A 17514-nucleotide genomic window follows, 5' to 3' on the forward strand; every position below is an offset into this window, starting at 1 on the left:
GAGTCTGCCTGTGCCTGAGCGCCACTCCCTGGACCCCTGTGGAGACCCCCACGCGTCAGGGAGGGCAGTAGGCTGAGTGCTAGAGAAAAAGACTCCTCACTGGGCACTCTTGAAGCTTGTATACACTTTGTGGTTTATTTGGTGGTAAGTAATGTCTTTGCTACTAAGTGGAAGAAAGCTAATAGAACGTAATCAAAATAGTGGTTTAATTGACGAATTTTACTTGTTCCTTGCCCCTGTGCCTTCTTCAGCTCCTACCTGCCTACTTAGTTTACGGGGGCGCAAACCACGCACCACTTCCCCAAGCCCTCGCCACGGCTAGGTACTCGCTTTCCCCACCTCGGCTCCGGAGACATGATGGTCTTTGGCCCTGGAGGTCTCGGCCAGCCTGTCCTCCATCCTGTCCTCATTCTCCGGCACCACCAGCAGCCGGTGCTGGGTTTTGGCTCCCAGCTTGTGGTCGGGCCTGTGGTCGGGCCTCGAGCAAGGCCGGGTGTCCAGCTTATACTCGGCCCGGTACTTGCCCTCCCCCTCTCTCTTGAAGGAGGCAGAAGACATGGCTTTGGGCTTGGGGAGCTGCAGCCACGAGTGGCTGAGGATCTCGTCGATGTGCAGCCTCCGGTTGACATCAGGCTGCAGGATGCGGTAGATGAGGTCCTTGCACTCGCCCGTCAGGTTCTTGGAGCGTGGGAAGTCCACACGGTGCTCCTTCTGGATGCGCAGCATCTTCTTGATGTCGGAGTCGTCGTAGGGCATGGAGCCGCAGACCATGATGTAGAGGATCACACCCAGACTCCAGATGTCGTACACCTTGGGCTGGTAGGGGATGCCCTGCAGCACCTCGGGGGCCGCGTATGCCGCCGACCCGCAGAAGGTCTTGCTGAGGATGATGCGGCCGCTGCCGTCCCGCACGCAGCGCTTGGAGAAGCCGAAGTCGGACAGCTTGATGTTGAAGTCCTTGTCAAGGAGAAGGTTCTCACACTTGAGGTCACGGTGGACGACGTCCAGGTCGTGGCAGTACTTGACCGCTGAGGAGAGTTGGCGGAACATCTTGCGCGCCACATCCTCATGCAGGGCCCCCCGGCACTTGATGAACTCGAGGAGGTCGCCCTGGACCCCGAGCTCCATGACGATGTAGATCCGCCCATCTGAAGTCTCAAAGATCTCGTAGGTCTTGATGATGGAGCGGTGGTTGACGGTTGCCAGGATGTCCATCTCCCGAGGAAGGAATCTCTCCACAAAGTCGGTGGGTGTTTTCTTACGGTCGATGATTTTGACGGCCACATTGAACTTGAGGCGCTCAGAGTAAGCAGATTTGACTTTTGCGTACGAGCCCTTGCCAAGATTGATGCCCACGATGTAACCCTTCTTCCTTAGGACCGTGGCATCATCCATGGTGCCAGGAGCGGCCGGCGCCGCTGCCCTCTACATCCCCCCCCAGCGTGGGCCAGCAGGCATTGTCCTCATTTACACTGCGGGGAGGCGTCTGGCTAGGCTGGGCCTGGACTTGGAGGGGTGGAATGCTCAGCATTGTCTCCAGGTGACTTCAGCGAATGAAGTCACAAAGCCAGGCTGCCGGGAGTGGGGACTGGGCTGGGGGAACAGGGCCCCTGGAACCCTGGAAGCCAGGCCAGCCTGGTAGGAGTGCCTACTCCCCATCCACTGGAAGGAAGCTGGCACCAGGACGTTGGTAACCCTCCCTGCTGTGGCTTCCCTGCCACATCAGGCCCAGGGGGAGGTAGCCCAGGTCCAGCCAGAGTGCCAGCCCGAAGCCCATTTCCCTCACCAGGTGTGGGGAATGACCCCGTGTTGGTCCTCATTCCACCAAGGCCTGTCTCCTGCAGCTTCTTTGGGGTGTGCGGAGAAGCCCCTCTACGGCTCGTGTTCTTGGGACCCGCAGTGCCTGGGAGGGCCTGCCTTGGTCCATCCAGGCTGGCGGTGGTGCCCATCCAAGCCTGTGGGCAAAAGTAGCTCAGTGTTTGGGAGCAGGAGCCAGGCAGGTGAGTTGCAACTGCTCCAATGAACAGGGTGTGCGTGTAGGTGGCAGGTCACGCTCGGGGATGCAGTGAGTGTTAGCTGGGTGCTAGGTGTCCAGGACAGGGAGGTGCATGTTTCAAGGAGTGGGGCAGGGCTTCCATCCGGTGGAGGAGGAGGTGAGGTACTCAGGCAGGAAGGGGCCTGGGAGATGAGAGGCCTATTCTGAGAGCAGCTGAGGATGGTGAGTCGGGAGGGAAGTGGAAGAGAAGGCTGGAGCTTTTTCTGTGACAGCACAGCCATTGCAAGGTACAAGACAGGAGGAGATAGTATCCAAGTTGTATTTTAAGGTGGTCACCAACAGAGAAGAGAATTGGCTTGAGGTGCAAGTGGGGCCAGTGCCTTTGAGCAGGTGAGAGGAAGGCTGCTGGGCCTGGGCAGCCCCTGGGGAGAGATGGAGGCTGTGAAGAGCGAGCCAGGTCTGGGGCACCGGTGAGGTGAGTGCAGGGGCAAGGCCTTGGTGTGCAGATGGAGGCCAGCAGCCTGGAAGAGAGAGCACCTGGGTTAGGAAGAGTCCTGGGCTCCTCACTTCCGGCCTTTGTGAGGCGTGGGCAGCGATTCTGCAGGAGCCCCGGCACTGCAGTGTCTACTTCTCAGGCAGCCTTTAGTGTCTGGAAGTGACATGAACGTCTCTTTTCGGGGCGTGGGTGGATGTTTACTTTGGGTAAGGTGGCATCCTCTGTGTGTCTCCTTAGGAACTTGAGAGGCCCTGGTGTTCATTTGTGCTTATAGGCATTGCAGCCGAGGGGAAAGCTGCCAGGACGGAAGCCATGTGCTCCATTTTCGGGAGATGGGGAATAAGGGCTGTGTCTACACGGGGCTGGTCACAGAAGATTTCAGAGGAAGTAAGGTCATAGCCAGGTGCAGAGAGGGTGAAGAGGCTGCCTGGCTGACGAAAGGAGCAGCATGCGAGGCACACATCTTCCCTAGAGTGCGAAGGACACGCTGTGTGTCTGGAGGCTGCTGGGGAAGAAGCAGGCAGGGCAGCTAAAGTCGGGGTGTCTGGCTGAGAGGCTTGGGGTGGGCAGGATGGGCCCACAGCGACTGCCTCCTGGTGGGGACAGTCCTCGAGTCCCATCTGAGCTCTTTATGGCATCTGTGATTAATAGTTTTAGCTCTGTGCATTCCTATCTCCTGGGCGACCTCTCTGTCCTGGCAGCCTGAACCCAGGACTTTTTCTATCCAGGCTGTCTCTGCATCTGGGCTGACTCTACTGGCTTGTTCTTCCTCTGCTTCCTCACACCCTGCTCTTGCCCAGGACAGGTTCTTGGGGTACATGCCAGAGGGGGCAGGTGTCAGCATTGCACAAGCAGAACTGACAGGATATGGAGCGGGTGGCTTCATTCAGGGCGTGCCCATGGGGCTGGGACTCCTGGAGTGTTCAGGGGAGGGGTTGGACCGGACCTGCAGAGTTCCAGGCCTGTTCTGGTGCTGTAGTCCTGTGGGCCAGGATCCTGCAGGTTCTGGGAAATCCACTCCCTGTGAGTTTCACCTTCCTTTATAAAGTGGGCACCCCTGTTCACCATTCACCCCACAGCATTGGGGTCTGCTCTAGGTGCTGTGGCTCACTGAACTGCAGACAACCGTGCCTTCCTGGAGCCAGCAAGTGTACGTGCATGATGGTGGCTGCGCTGTGACACAGCGGTCATGGAACTGTGAGGACAGAACTGGGAGATTGGGCTCATGGGAGGCTGGAGAAGACTGAGATCTAGCCAGGCAGAGGAGGATGAGGACAGCTATTGTGCATGATGGCCTGATGGGGTGCAGTGTGGCAGGAACATGGAGAGGCTACAGAGGGCCACATGGAGGTCCTGATCCCAAGGCTTCTGAGGGTCCCTGAAGGGGTGGGTGCCAGAGCTGAGTCTAGCAGCTGAGCTGCCTAGGAGTCACACCTCCTGAGGCCACCTGAGCCTGCTGCTCCAGACAGTGACTCAGACAGGTTCCCTCCTGCTTCCACCCACAGAGCACACAGCAGGTACTGCTCCTGTGGGCCCGTCCCCAGCCAGGCTGCCAGGCTGGGCCTTCAGTGAGGCATGCCCAGGCCTTCCTGCTGCCCTGATGACCCACAGGGATGGTGGGAGGAGATGTGTGACCCACCCATCAGGATAGCCCACTGACTGGCCCCTGTGCTCTGGATCCCACTCCACCATGAAAAACAGGATGACTAGTCAGCACAGCTTGGGCCCTATGCAGACCGTGGGCATCCACAGGCTGCTGAGTCCTGTCAGAGACCTCCAGCAAGCTTAGTGGCTCTGGCCCCCCAGCCCAGCGTGGAGAGGCAGAGTGTACAGGGGTGAGTCCCCAGTATTCTTAAGGGGTGGGATGGGGTATGGTGGGGAGGGCTGGTGCTGGGAGGCCAGCAGAGGAAGGATGGGGCTAAGGAGGAGGCCAGCCCTGGGGTCCTTCCCATGGGCAGTGGCAGCCAGACTGGGGGGCCCTCTGGCCACTGTAGGAGGTGGGAGGCAAGGCTGTGGGGAAGGAGGAGCAAGGTGGGCTGGATGAGGGGAGGGCTCCCAGAAGGGCAGGTCCACGCCTTCACTGGACCCCACTTCTCCCAGGGCACTAGGCGTTGGAGTTGTCGAGGGGAGGGGAGAGGTGAGTGTGAAAACTCTTGCCCTTTGTATGTGTTGAACCCTCAGGCCCATGTGAGGTTGTCCAAAGAGTGGTGGAGAGAAAAGCCCTGCAGTGACCTGCCTTAGGTAGCCTGGGCAGCAGGTGCTTCGTGAGGACCCTTCCTGCCCTACTCACCAGCGTCAGCTTCTCTCAGCTGTGGCGGTGGGGGGAGGGGTGTCACTCCTGGGGACAGGCTGGGACTCAAGGGGAATGGGATATGCTCAAGGCCACACCCAGGCCATCCACTTCTTCCAGACTGGGGAGATGACCACAGGGTGGGGTGACTTTGGGCACTATTAAAAACTGGGTGTTGGCTGGACACAGGGGAACCTGTGCAGGACAGAGCAGAACAAAATGAGTCACCTAGCAGATTGGGGAGCTTGGTGACGGGGGCGGGCAGGAGACTGAGACAGTAGTCTGCTTATCCTCTGCAGTGTCCCCCTGACCCCCACTGGCAGGCTTGTGGGGCTGTACAGACCCCCAACTGCAACTGCAGACAGAGCCAGCCTTGCCAGCCCTCCTCTGTGGCAGCCACCTCAGTGCCCTTCCTGGTCCTGTCCTCTCCCACCCTCTTCCCACCTGAGCATTGCACTTGGAGCACTGCTATTGAAACAGCAGCCTCCTCACTCAGCTCTTGGCTCTGACCCCCCACTCCTCTCCCCGCCCACCATGCCTCCCATCCCAACCTCTCACTGGTGCAGCTGCTAGAGGTGACGGGCTGGGCTGGGCATTCTGGGGTGTGTTTTCCCAAGTGAGGGAAGAATGAAAATGAGATCCAAGTGGGAGGCCAGGGGGAGTTCAGGACTGCATTCAGCCAGGGCAAAGATATTCACCTTGGGGTGTTTGCTCTAATATAGTAATTTATTGCTTCTTTAGCCATATGGGTTACCAAGTTCGAAGGGAGGGAGAAGAAACTGACGAAAATAGCGGCTCATCCAGGACTGTCTTCCTCTTTTGGCTTGTCCCTTGACTTGCTCTGAGCTCAGGCTCCAAGCCGAGAGCTCTGCCTCATTCCCTGCTGGCCCCCTGGGCCGTGAGAGGCTCACTAGGTGTGTGTCTCTGGAGGCTGTGGGGTGGGCTCCTCCTCTGTCTCCTTGACCAACTGCTCATTAGTGAAGCTCAGGGTCTCTGAATGCTTGGCCTTTGGCACTGCCTCCTCCTCAGGTTTTGCCTCGGGTTTTGTCTCAGGCCGTGTCTCAGGCCAGGCCTCAGGCCGTGACTCAGACCTTGACTCTGGCCGTGACTCTGGCCTTACCTCTGGCCGTGCCTCTTCCTGAGGCTCCAGCTTGGTGGCTGACTTCTTGTCAGAGTCGGGGTCAGTGGGATCTGTGCCCCGGGAGGTCTCCCCCTCTTTGTTGACTGCTGCAGAGGACAGGCCCCGTGCCTTGGGCTGCACCCAGCAATGGCTGAGGATCTCGTCAATGTGCAGCCTCCGGTTGACGTCAGGCTGTAGCATGCGGTAGATGAGGTCCTTGCACTCACCCGTCAGGTGCTTAGAACGTGGAAAGTTGACGCGGTGCTCCTTCTGGATGCGCAGCATCTTCTTGATGTTGGAGTCGTCGTAGGGCATGGAGCCGCAGACCATGATGTAGAGGATCACACCCAGACTCCAGATGTCGTACACCTTGGGCTGGTAGGGGATCCCCTGTAGCACCTCGGGAGCTGCGTATGCCGCCGACCCGCAGAAGGTCTTGCTTAGTGTCAGTCGGCCGTTGTCATCCCGCACGCAGCGCTTGGAGAAGCCGAAGTCGGACAGCTTGATGTTGAAGTCCTTGTCAAGGAGAAGGTTCTCACACTTGAGGTCACGGTGGACGACGTCCAGGTCGTGGCAGTACTTGATGGCTGAGGAGAGTTGGTGGAACTTCTTTCGAGCATCGTCCTCTTGCAGGGCTCCCCGGGTTTTGATGAACTCCAGGAGGTCGCCCTGGACCCCGAGCTCCATGATGATGTAGACCTTGCCGTCTGACGTCTCAAAGATCTCGTAGGTCTTAATGATGGAGCGGTGGTTTAGCATGGCCAGAATTTCAATTTCCCGGGGAAGGAATTTCTCTAAGAAGTCCGTGGGGGCTTTCTTGCGGTCGATGATCTTGACCGCCACGTTGAACTTCAGGCGCTCAGAGTAAGCAGATTTGACTTTTGCGTATGAGCCCTCTCCCAAGTTTATTCCCATGATGTAGCCTCGTCTCTTGAGGACGGCAGCGTCATCCATGGTGCCGGGAGCGCCCAGTGCCTCTGAGGCTGCCCTCTACATCCCTGCGGGACATGGGCCAGCAGCGTCCTCATTTACACTGTGGACAGAGAGTCCTCTAGGTTGGCCGGGGCCTGCTGTCCCTGCCTCCTAGAGGCTAAGACTCTGGGGTGGAACATTCAGCACTGTCTCCCCGGTGACTTCAGTGGGTGAAGTCACAAAGGAGGAGTGCCCAGGGGGAATGAGGCTCTGGTTTGAGCTGTTTGGACTTGGAACCCTGGAAGGCCAGCCAGTAGACTGGAGCAGACTGAGGGACAGTGGAGAGTGGCCTCATGCTTGACTAAGACCTGAGGTAGGAGGGGGATGTGGGGGACATGTTGGTAATTCTTGCAAACCAGGGCATCTTAGGAAATCCAGGGCAGATGGTCCCAATAAGAAACAGAAGACACACTCAATTTAGGTTGATTTGATAAGGGTTTAATGAAGGTAGGATTAACACAGAGCATAGGAAGCCCATGGGTACCCCAGGTGCCCCAAGGTAGCAGACCCCTGGCCCACACGAAGATGGAGGTAATGGTTACTGAAACCTGGAAAGAGTAGAGAGAGAGAGAGAGGCAGTGATTTTGGTGGAGAGACAACCAGGCTGCAGTGACTTCAGAGGCTGTCAAGGAAATGGGAGGACATCCCTAATCTCTTTTCCCTTCTTCTAGCCCCTGACACTGTCCACAGAGGCAGCCTGCTGGGGTGCAGAGCAGACCTGACAAGGGTGGAGATGTGTCAGGAGAGTAAAGATTCCTGGCCCAGAAGTCGCTGTAGTTTGGGAAGCCCAGACTCTGCTCTCTGTGCATGATTTGGCTGGACTTTTTACCTCCCTGTATTTCTTTCCTTGTTTGAACCTTGGCTGGCCTGCTTCTCTTACAGTGGCTCTGCAGGGAGACAGCAGCTTGAGTGCTGCTCTTGGCTGTGAGTTTCCTTCCGGGAAACTTCCATGGCTCTGGCTGGGCTCCCAGGGCAGATCTGGGGCTGGGAGGGCAGAAGGCTGAGCCTGGATTCCCCTCTGAGTATTAGCAGCTGCTCCTGAGAATCCTCTGTGAGGACGGTACAAGTGTCAAGGGCAGCACCGGACAGTGACCACTATTTCTGTGGGCAGTGGGGCCACTCTGCTGTGACAGACTGTTGGTGCAACACTTGCTCCAGGCCACACCCTGGGGGGTGGGGTAGTAGGAATTACAAGCTTGGCCCAGCCTTGGGTTTAACTTTGGCCTTATCTACCTACAGGGGTGAATGCCCCTCCCCCAACCTAAGTGTCACAGGGAGGATGCTCCACTGGGTTGGTGGGGCTGAAGGTCCCATGAGCCTAGGCCCTTCCCCCTTTTCTCTGCTCCCTGTCTTCCCCAACTCTCACCACCCACTGCCAGGCCTGTGTACGCAGCTGATGGTCCTTCCACTGGACATCTTGCTTCTCCCTCCTGCTGAGGACACACTGTTTCCCCTCCCATGTTCACCCTATTCATGACAGGTGTGAGGTTGGCACTTTGAGCCTTGTTCCAAGGGTCTTTTAGCCTCATCTCTGCGCAGTGCTTTGCTCCCTGCAGACCTGTCCTTCCCAGGCATGGGGTGGGGTGAGGCCAGCTTTGTTCCAGTCTCTCTAGGACCTGGCCTTTGCTGCTTGCTGGTTTTCCTTGTGTGACACTCCATTAGACCATTTCCTCCTGTGTTTGAAACATTTCCACTTGTGTGTGCTGGTTCCTGCCTGTTTCCTACAGGACTGACTCCTTCTGCATCTTCAGAACCTCCAGGCCTTCTAAGGCTGTTCGGCCTTAGGAAGACCACTTTAAGGGCGCACTCTTGAGCCATTGACCAGACCGGGACTGCAGGTGTTAAGACCCTTCGGGTCCTACGGTCCGGCTTCATCCTTTCCGCTCCCCACCACCACGGCTTCACTGCGCGCCACCCCCCCACCCCAAGCCCCTTCCAGTGTTTGTCATGGTGGTCCCGCCCCGCCGCCCCAGCCCCACTCCGGCCCCTTGTTGTGGGACCCTAAACCTTTCAGATGCCTAGTCCTCAGGCTCCGCCCCCTACCACACCTCTCTGCCTAGCCAATGGCACGCCTCACTTGTTACAGTCCCGCCTTCCCCTCCCGGCCCGCCCCTCAGTGACCGCTGCCCTTCTTCCCGTCCGTAGGCCTCGCCCCTTTTGGGCTCCGCCGCTCAGGCCCCGCCCCTTACCTCGGCGTTCATTGGCCCGCGCTGGCGTCGCGGGCGGGAGGCGGGGCGGGGCGGCGCGGCGCCGAGCAGGACGGCCGCCATCTTGCGCGGAGCCGGAGCCGGAGCCGGAGCCGGAGCCGGAGCCCGACGCTACCTCTGAGTGCGCGCGAGCCCGCAACCCAGCTTCACCCCGGTCCAGTCCTACTGCGGCCTAGCCGGGACCTTCGCCCACTGCGCCTCCGCGTCCGGCTCCAGCCCGGTGCCCCCGACCCTCAGCCCGGCCCGGTCCGGCCTCCCTGCGGGGTCACACGGCCGTCCCGGGGACGATGAACGGAGGATAAATGGTGCCCAAGGCAGACAGCGGCGCCTTCCTGCTGCTCTTCCTGCTGGTGCTCACCGTCACCGAGCCGCTGCGGCCAGGTGCGCTGCGCGGCGGGGGCGCGGCAGGGGGCGGGGCGGGGGCGGCGAGCGGGGCCGCGGCGGCCCGGGACCTCTGCACCCGCGGGTACCTGCGGGAGCCGCGGGGGACAGGCTCGCGGGCCGCCGGGCGCCCCCTGCCCGGGCGCGCGCGGGACGTACTTGGGTTCGGAAGGCCGCGTCAGCGGGGCGGCTGTGCTGGCGCGGAGATTGCCTCTGGGCCCGCGTCCGCGGGGCACGGCGAGCTCCGAGAGCGACGGCGGCCGGGAGCTGTGCCTCGGGCTCGTTCTCGCTGGGCTAGCGTCGAGATCCGGCTGGAGGGCTGGGAGCCCAGAGCCGCTCGCGGAGGAGGCACCTGCTTTCATAGGCGTGCCGTCCTCTCAGCCCTGGGAACAATCCGGCTGGACAGCGGTGGCTGTGTGGCTTGTTGTCATTCAGTGCGGCCTTGCATTGGAGAGATCCCCAGCCCAGGGCCCAGCCCGAAGGAGGTACCTTGTCGGGTGCAGGGCGTCCGGGAGGCGGAGACCTCGCTGCCTTACCAGGCACTTGAAGTCCTGCGGATATGGGATGGGTGATTAAATGCTTTTGGAAAGCCTCTTGGAGCTTGTGTGTTTGTGAGTCTCCGGTGTGAATACCAGCCAAGGCAACTTTTTAACTTATTTCAGGTACACCTCTCTTTTTTTTTTTAAATTGTACCAAGAAAATCAAACAAATCTGGAAAATGCAGGGCTAATTTATGCATCAGGCACAGGAATCCCAGTGGTACTTTTAGAAGCTTGTAAAAGTGTTATCTTTCAAGAAAAAAAATGAATTTTTTTTATTTTTTGAGATAGTCTCACTCTGTCTCCCTTGGCAGAATGCCATGGCATCATTGGTCATAGCAACCTCAAACTCTTGCGCTTGAGCAGTCCTCTTGCCTCAGCCTCCCAAGTAGCTGGGACTGCAGAGGTGCACCACAAGGACTGGCTAGTTTTCCTGCTCTTCCTCTGGTTTGTCACAAACTGGTGAGCTCAAGCAATCCACCTGCGTTGGCCTCCCAGAGTGCTGGGATTACAGGGGGGAGTCACTGCCCAGCCAAAAATGAACTTTTAAGGAATTTCAAGGAACATGCTTTAATGTGTGTGTACACTTTTATTTGCACCAGTGTACCAACACAGTGGAAAAGTACGATTCTCAGTATTTTTTAATGGATGAATGGTCCCATGGAGGTAAAAGCGCCAAGGCTATCTTTTGTGAGCCTGAGAGTGGGAGCACAGCAGTGTATGTCCTTTGACTGTGTGCTAGCCAGGGACCAGACACTCTGCCTCTCTCAGCCTTGTGCATGGACTATCTGCCTCCCCATTGTAGCTGGTGGCCAAGGCCCTGGGGCCCATGTTCAACGTGGACAGACTCAGTATGCTTCTCAGGGCTCCCCAAGTACGGCTGCTTGCTCCCCGCTTTTGGCTGCTCCCTGGCAGTAGGAACTGGTTGTGGGGTGGCCTTGGTCGGAACAGAAGCTTGGAAAGGGGCCACCTGCGGAGGAGCGTACGCTATACATTGCACACGAACTTTATGGCCAACCTGTATGGGGTCTTAAGAGGTCAGAGCCAATGGCTTTGTGGGTTCCTGGGGTTAAATTCTTGAGAAAACCTCTATGCCTGTAGAGAGGTAAAACGTCATGTTGTGGTTCCTGGGTCCCAGTTTTGTAGATGAGGTCACTAGGCTTAGAGGTGAAGCCATATTTTGGGCCAGTCTTTGGAGCATTTCAGGTTTCAGGTCCAGCATCTCCTGGATGGATAACAGAGGTGACAGATGTCCCCTATTCCTTTTCCCTGGCCAGTCTGTTCACCTTTCTTGCCATGTGGCCAGCAGCAATAGAGAAAGTACTTGTAAGTGCTTGCTGCCTGCCCATCACTGGGGGTGTTCAAATGGAGAAAACAAGCCCCCTGTTCCTTTAGGAATGCCAGCTGTGGAAGTAGGGCCAGGTGCCTATCAGTTGTGCACAGTGCGTTGAGCGCTACTGAGTGGGGGTCCTAGAGGCCTGTGGTGGAGGTGGCATCTGTTTGTACCTGTGAAGCAGGGATCCCAGGCTTCATGGGGCATCTCTCACTGAGGTCTGAGTGGGCCATGGGTTGGGTGGCTCTGGTAGAGGGAGCAGAGTTATCCTTTTGATCCCAGAAGAACTTGGCACCTGCCCTTGATGGTGCCCTGAGTGGCTCTGCACATGAGGGGTGCTGCACTGGCTGTTTGGCTGTGGTTGGGCAGTGAGGGTGGGTCTCGCCAGTGTTCTCATCTGTGCCCCTTCATATGTCTGCCCTCTGTCCTTCCTGAGAGTGTGGGGCCTGGCTCTGCCTGCCTGGTGCTTATGAGGAAAAGGGGCTTCTCTGATCTTAGTGTGTATTCTTTCTGTGGGAGTCTTGGCTTCAGAACCACATGTGGTTGTGAGGAGGGCACCTGCAGGAACACGCTCTTAGAGGGAGGCAGGCAAGGAGAATGCCTTCCAACTTGTGCCTGGTGGAGTCCCTGAGGACAGGACCAAACCAGCTTGGGCTCTCTGGTGTAGGGAGGGGTGCAAGGCCTTTCAGTGAGTGGGGGCAACACGTGTGTGCTGGACGTGACCTTTCACCAAAGTTTCTTTGAGATGTACCTTTGATCTTGGTTGATTGAGGATGTGTTACCTGTCAGGTGCTGTTCTAAGCACCAATGTGTGTATTAACTCTGAGGAGGTCCCTGGTAGATGATGTTATTAGCCCCACTTTACAGATGAGGAAATACACACACAGTGCTCATAAAGCTAAGTGGCTGAGATGAGGTTTGAATCCTAAAAGTCCGACCTGTGTCCCCATGATGCAACCTTAGTCAGGGCCCTGTCCACTCTACCTGAATGTGTCCAGCCCTGGCCACAGGAAAACCTCACATTATGCTTTGAAGAGTTTCTTTAACCCCAGCCTTGGACCCCAGGCTGCCTCTTTCCCCTGATGGGTTCTGGGGCTCCTCTAGGTTGGGGTGCAGAACCTTTTTCCACTTCAGTACTCTGGTCTGAAGAGCCACTTTCCCCCACATCCCTTCTGTGGTTGGCCATATGACTACTGATGATGTGTGAGAAAGAAGGGTTGGGGTCTTCTGCTGAAATACCTGCGACAGCGAGAGGGCAGGAACATTTGGTGGCCACTGACTGTGATCCTGTCTGTGTACGGAATGCTGCATCAATTGCTGATTCTAAAACTGTGCTTTTCTAGCTTTAATTGTGAAACAAAATCATGTCATTGAGCCACCATACACAGCTGAGAAAACGTTTGCCTTCCAAGTGAGTGCTGCTGCCACAGTCCATGGACCCTGGTTCCTTCCTGCCTGTTGCTGGCCCTAAAACACCTTGTGTTTGGCCAGGCCTCCTGGTGGGAGGGCAGGACTGGAAGCTATCTTCCAGACTGGGACTACAGGCGCTGGGATTGCTGGCAGCTAGCTGGGAGAGGCAAGTGACTTGGTATGGTCACACCACAGGGAAGCAGCATAGCTGAGGTCAGACCCAGGTGAGCTGGCTCCCAATTCAGGGTTCTTTCCCCTTTGTGGTGAGGAATCTATGGGAGCTGAGAAGTGGTCACAGCACCTTGGCTCTGGAGTCCAGAGTTTGCTTTCTTGTGGATTAGCATGGGGGTTGCAAACAGGAAGAGTGTGGGTATTTTCCTTCTTCTTTTTTTTTTTTTTTGCAGTTTTGGCTGGAGCCGGGCTTGAACCTGCCACCCTGGTATATGGGGCCTGCACCCCAGTCCTTGAGCCACAGGCGCCACCCTAGTGTGGGTATTTTCATTACAAGTGCAAGCAACTGCAGCTCGCAAGTGATGGAGAGTTGAGGAATCTGCATCTGACCTTTCTGAGTGCCTGAGTTTCAGTGATCTCCTCCGACTCTTTGTAGAATTTGTTGCTCTGGAGAATCAGGCTTTTGGGTTGCAGTTTCTTCTTTTTTGTTTTTCCTAGTCAAGCAAAGGAGCGGGAGTGGAGGCAGTTTTATTTTTTTAGTTGGAAAATGGTGTAACACACTTTTTCCTTTCACTAGCTAATGAATTGTCCTTTTTTTTTTTGAGACAGAGTCTCACTGTGTCACACTTGGTAGAGTGGTAGAGTATAGAGTGCTATAATGTCACAGCTCGCAGCAACCTTAAACTCTTGGGCTTAAGTGATTCTCTTGCCTCAGCCTCCCACGTAGCTGGGACTACAGGCGCCCACTACAATGCCCAGCTATTTTTTGGTTGTAATTGTCATTGTTATTTGGCAGGCCCGGGCTGGATTTGAACCCGCCAGCTCTGGTGTAGGTGGCCGTCACCCTAACCACTGAGCTACAAATGCTGAGCCTGAATTGTCCTTTTTTTTAAAAAGAAAACTTTTCTGCACCATCAGCTCAAGATGAGTGAACTTTTTTTTTTTTTTTTTGAGACAGCCTCAAGCTACTGCCCTGGGTAGAGTGCTGTGCCATCACAGCTTCACAGCAACCTCCAACTCCTGGGCTCAAGTGATTCTCCTGCCTCTGCCTCCCAAGTAGCTGGGACTACAGGCGCCTGCCACAACGCCCACCTATTTTTTGGTTGCAGCCATTGTTGTTTGGTGGGCCTGGGCTGGATACGAACCCGCCAGCTCAGGTGTATGTGGCTGGCGCCTTAGCTTCTTGAGCCACCAGCGCCAAGCCTTTTTTTTTTTTTTTGAGACAGAGTATTACTATGTCACCCTTGGAAGAGTGCTGTGGCATCATAGCTCACAGCAACCTCAAACTCCTGGACTTAAGCAATTCTCTTGCCTTAGCCTCACAAGTAGCTGGGACTATAGACATCTGCCACAATGCCGGGTTATTTTTTTGTTGCAGTTGTTTAACTGGCCCTGGGCGGGGTTTGAACCCGCCACCCTCTGTGTATGTGACTGGCACCATAACCACTGTGTACGGGCACCGAGTCGATAGTGAGTAAACTTTAAAAAAAAAGAAAGAAAACTTTTTCTTGGAAATAATTTGAAACCTTGAGAAAAGTTGAAAGCATAAAATTAGTTCCAAGAACACCTGCATGGGCGGCGCCTGTGGCTCAGTGAGTAGGGCGCTGGCTCCATATACTGAGGGTGGCGGGTTCAAACCTGGCCCTGGCCAAACTGCAACAAAAAAATAGCCGGGCATTGTGGCAGGTGCCTGTAGTCCCAGCTACTTAGGAGGGTGAGGCAAGAGAATCACCTAAGCCCAAGAGCTGGAGATTGCTGTGAGCTATGATGCCACGGCACTCTACCAAGGGTGGCAAAATGAGACTCTGTCTCTTAAAAAAAAAACAAAAAAGAACATCTGCATGTCCTTTATTCAGACCTCCCTGCTGTTGGCGTATCGCCTTGTATACCTCCCCCCAACCCCCGTGTGCATGCACCTGCCTATGCACATAGATACGTACTCATGTTCAGTGGTTTTTTTCCTGAACCACTTGAAAGTATGTCGCATACGTCATGGCCTTTTACCCTTGAACACAGGGGCCATTGCAGAGTGTAGGAGGCTGTCCATGTTTAGCCCCACCCATTGTCCTCACCAGCACCAGCTTGTGGGGAGGTCCTGAGGGCATGGGACGCACTGTGGTTAAAGCTCAGGCGGCCCAGGTGGAAGCAGGCTAGCATCACTGAAGGTCAGGTTGTAATGTGAGCTGGTGCTTCTGGTCAGGAGTGACGACTGGTGCTGTTGTGTTGTGTTTTGGTCTTAGGGGGCAGACAGTTGTGCCTTCTCTGGTCTGCTTCCCAGGCCTTGCTTGTGGCACTTCTAAAATACTGACCGATCACGTCCTCTTCGCACTGGTGGCAGGTGTTCGGGTGGTGCCCTTGTCCTCGCCTTTGATGGGAGGTGATCTGGTCACATGTGTGTCCTGTCAGCAGTGATAGCAGATGACGGGCCTAGTTGGCCCTACTCTGCTGGACCCGAGCCTGTGACTGGCAGGAAGTTCCTCTGCCTTGGTCCTTGACACCGGGAAGGACCTGACAGTGCTGTGTAGTCTCTTGACTCTTAAGTAGAATGGATTAGTGACACTGCTCTGGATCTGGTAGAAAGCCCATGACTGATGAAATGTCTTCTCCTTGGAGTGCTGCTAGATTGTTCTCTCCTCACGTGTGCTTTTCTGTCTGCATGCTGAGAATTTGGTGACCATCCTCTTTCCCTGTCAGTCTGCAGAGCAAGTTGGTAATCCTGAGAGACCACCGTAGGTCAACAGTTCTCTGAGCAGAGTGATGCATAGGCTTGGGGTGTGGCTATGACACGAAAACTGTATTTTTGTTTCCAGTGTGATTTACCAATTGTCTTGAGAGGTTTGGTGAAAGCTGGTCCATCTTGTCCGAGCTAGGCTGTGTGTCCATCAGTGTTTACATGATAGGCCTTGGCAGGGTAGGGCAGGGCAGGGCAGTGAGCTGAGAGATAGGAAAGCTCTGGTCTGGTTTTTTTTTTTTTTTTTTTGAGACAGAGTCTCACTTTGTCATGCTCAGTAGAGTACGTGGCATCATAGCTCACAGCAACCTCAAACTCTTGGGCTCTAGTGATCCTCTTGCCTCAGTCTCCCGAGTAGCTGGGACTACAGGTGCCCACCACAATGCCTGGCTAGTTTTAGAGATGAGGGCTCACTCTTGCTCAGGCTGGTCTGGAACTCCTGAGCTTAGACCATCCACATGCCTCAGTCTCCCAAAGTGCTAGGATTACAGGTGTGAGCCACGGTACCCAGTCCTCTGGTTTGGTGGAGCTGAATGTCAAAGGAGTGGCTGAGATTAGATCAAGGTTGCTCACCCAGTTTAGGGGCAGGCAGCTGCCGGCTCAGTAACTTCTCTGTACCTCTGTTCCCTCATCAGGACGGTGGGCATCATAATAGAACCTCATGGACTTGTGAGGATTGCAATGGGTTAAGTACAAAGATCTAAAATGTGTGATATAAAGCAAATGCTTCATCAAGCCAACTGTTAGTGTTATTCACACAGGGACTTCAGGGAATCTCTGTGCAGGTCTGTGTGTGTGCAAGGCGTGTGTCCCTGAGAGGGCTCCCTCCAGGAGGCTACAGAGCATGGGGGCTTTTGGAGGCATCATGCTGGGTGAGCTGGAAGGGCTCCCTCCAGGAGACAGCAGAGCACAGGGCTCTCCGGGGCATCATGCTCAGTGAGCTCTCGTCCCATGGGAGCAGAGGGAGCGTGTGTGTGTGTGTGTGTGTGAGTGAGAGAGAGAGAAAGATTTGCTGAGAGCTCCCAAACAGCGTGTGTGTGTGTGTGTGTGTGTGTGTGTGTGTGTGTGTGTGTGTGTGTGTGTGTGTGTGTGTGTGTGAGAGAGAGAGAGAGAGAGAGAGATTTGCCGAGAGCTCCCAAACAGCTGCAGCACTTTGGACAGGGCTAGGATTGTTCAGACTGACATGTTTTCCTCTTTGTCACATTCATGCTGTGTCCCCTGGGCCTGGTCAGGCACAGAGTAGGCACTCAGGAATCGATTATTGAACAAATACACAAATGATTATTTATATTTTGACATAAAGAGTGCCTTATGAGCTGTCCTGATGGGAGTTGCAGGGAGGATGAAGGCCTGTGGCCATCCTGCATGAATGCCTTTGGAGGATTGGGGGCTGGGGCAGGGGCACCGCTGTGGAGCCAGCTGGCCTGGGCCTCACCCTGGGGGAGCTTGCTTCTATCATATGAGCTGAGCTGAGAGTGAGTGAAGGTGAGGCTTCTCACCAGTATGGGTCCTCACGTAAGTTTGCCAGCCACCGAGCCTGGGGCAGGGGAGTTGAGGGGCTCCCAGAATGAAGGGCCCCAGGAAGCCAGAGGGGGGCTGCCCTCTGATGGACTTGCATGGCACCCAGGCTTGAGAACTGCACTGCCCCTGCGGGGTGGTGTTGCCAGACTGTCCCCAGGTGGTCGTACAGTGCAAGTCTTGGGTGAGAGCTGGATGGGTAGAGGTGCAGGCCGCATGGCCTTCGCTCCCTGAGTAACTGTTGCTTCAGTTACCTTGGGCTGGTGGTCATCCTAAGTCAGTGTCCCTAGCCCTTTCTGGGCCCTTCTGTAGGCTGACTTCCAGCGGTTCTCTGGCAGGCAGCTCTCAGT

The 17514-nt window shown here is 55.9% G+C and overlaps 3 protein-coding genes across 3 annotated transcripts in view; 1 reads left to right on the forward strand and 2 right to left on the reverse strand.

The window, feature by feature from the left end:
* Positions 1-188: 188 nt before the first annotated feature.
* TSSK2 (testis specific serine kinase 2) lies at positions 189-1667 on the reverse strand. The gene has a single exon (XM_053587518.1). The coding sequence runs from the start codon at positions 1393-1395 to the stop codon at positions 319-321; it is 1077 nt and encodes a 358-aa protein (XP_053443493.1). The 5' UTR covers positions 1396-1667; the 3' UTR covers positions 189-318.
* A 4025-nt stretch (positions 1668-5692) lies between these two features.
* TSSK1B (testis specific serine kinase 1B) lies at positions 5693-7043 on the reverse strand. The gene has a single exon (XM_053589385.1). It carries the CDS (start codon positions 6854-6856, stop codon positions 5693-5695), a length of 1164 nt encoding a protein of 387 aa, XP_053445360.1. The 5' UTR covers positions 6857-7043.
* Positions 7044-9146: 2103 nt separating this feature from the next.
* DGCR2 (DiGeorge syndrome critical region gene 2) overlaps positions 9147-17514 on the forward strand; it is an 85499-nt gene continuing 77131 nt past the window's right edge. Inside the window, exon 1 of the mRNA XM_053587515.1 lies at positions 9147-9462. Coding sequence (XP_053443490.1) covers positions 9384-9462 — 79 coding nt within the window. The 5' untranslated portion in view covers positions 9147-9383. The remainder of the gene's footprint in view (positions 9463-17514) is intronic.

Source organism: Nycticebus coucang, chromosome 4 (assembly GCF_027406575.1).
Source record: "Nycticebus coucang isolate mNycCou1 chromosome 4, mNycCou1.pri, whole genome shotgun sequence".
NCBI lineage: Eukaryota > Metazoa > Chordata > Mammalia > Primates > Lorisidae > Nycticebus > Nycticebus coucang.

What these genes read in the sequence shown, in the direction of transcription:
- TSSK2 (XM_053587518.1), bottom strand. Translation starts at nt 1,395, where the DNA reads ATGGATGATGCCACGGTCCTAAGGAAGAAGGGTTACATCGTGGGCATC.
- TSSK1B (XM_053589385.1), bottom strand. Translation starts at nt 6,856, where the DNA reads ATGGATGACGCTGCCGTCCTCAAGAGACGAGGCTACATCATGGGAATA.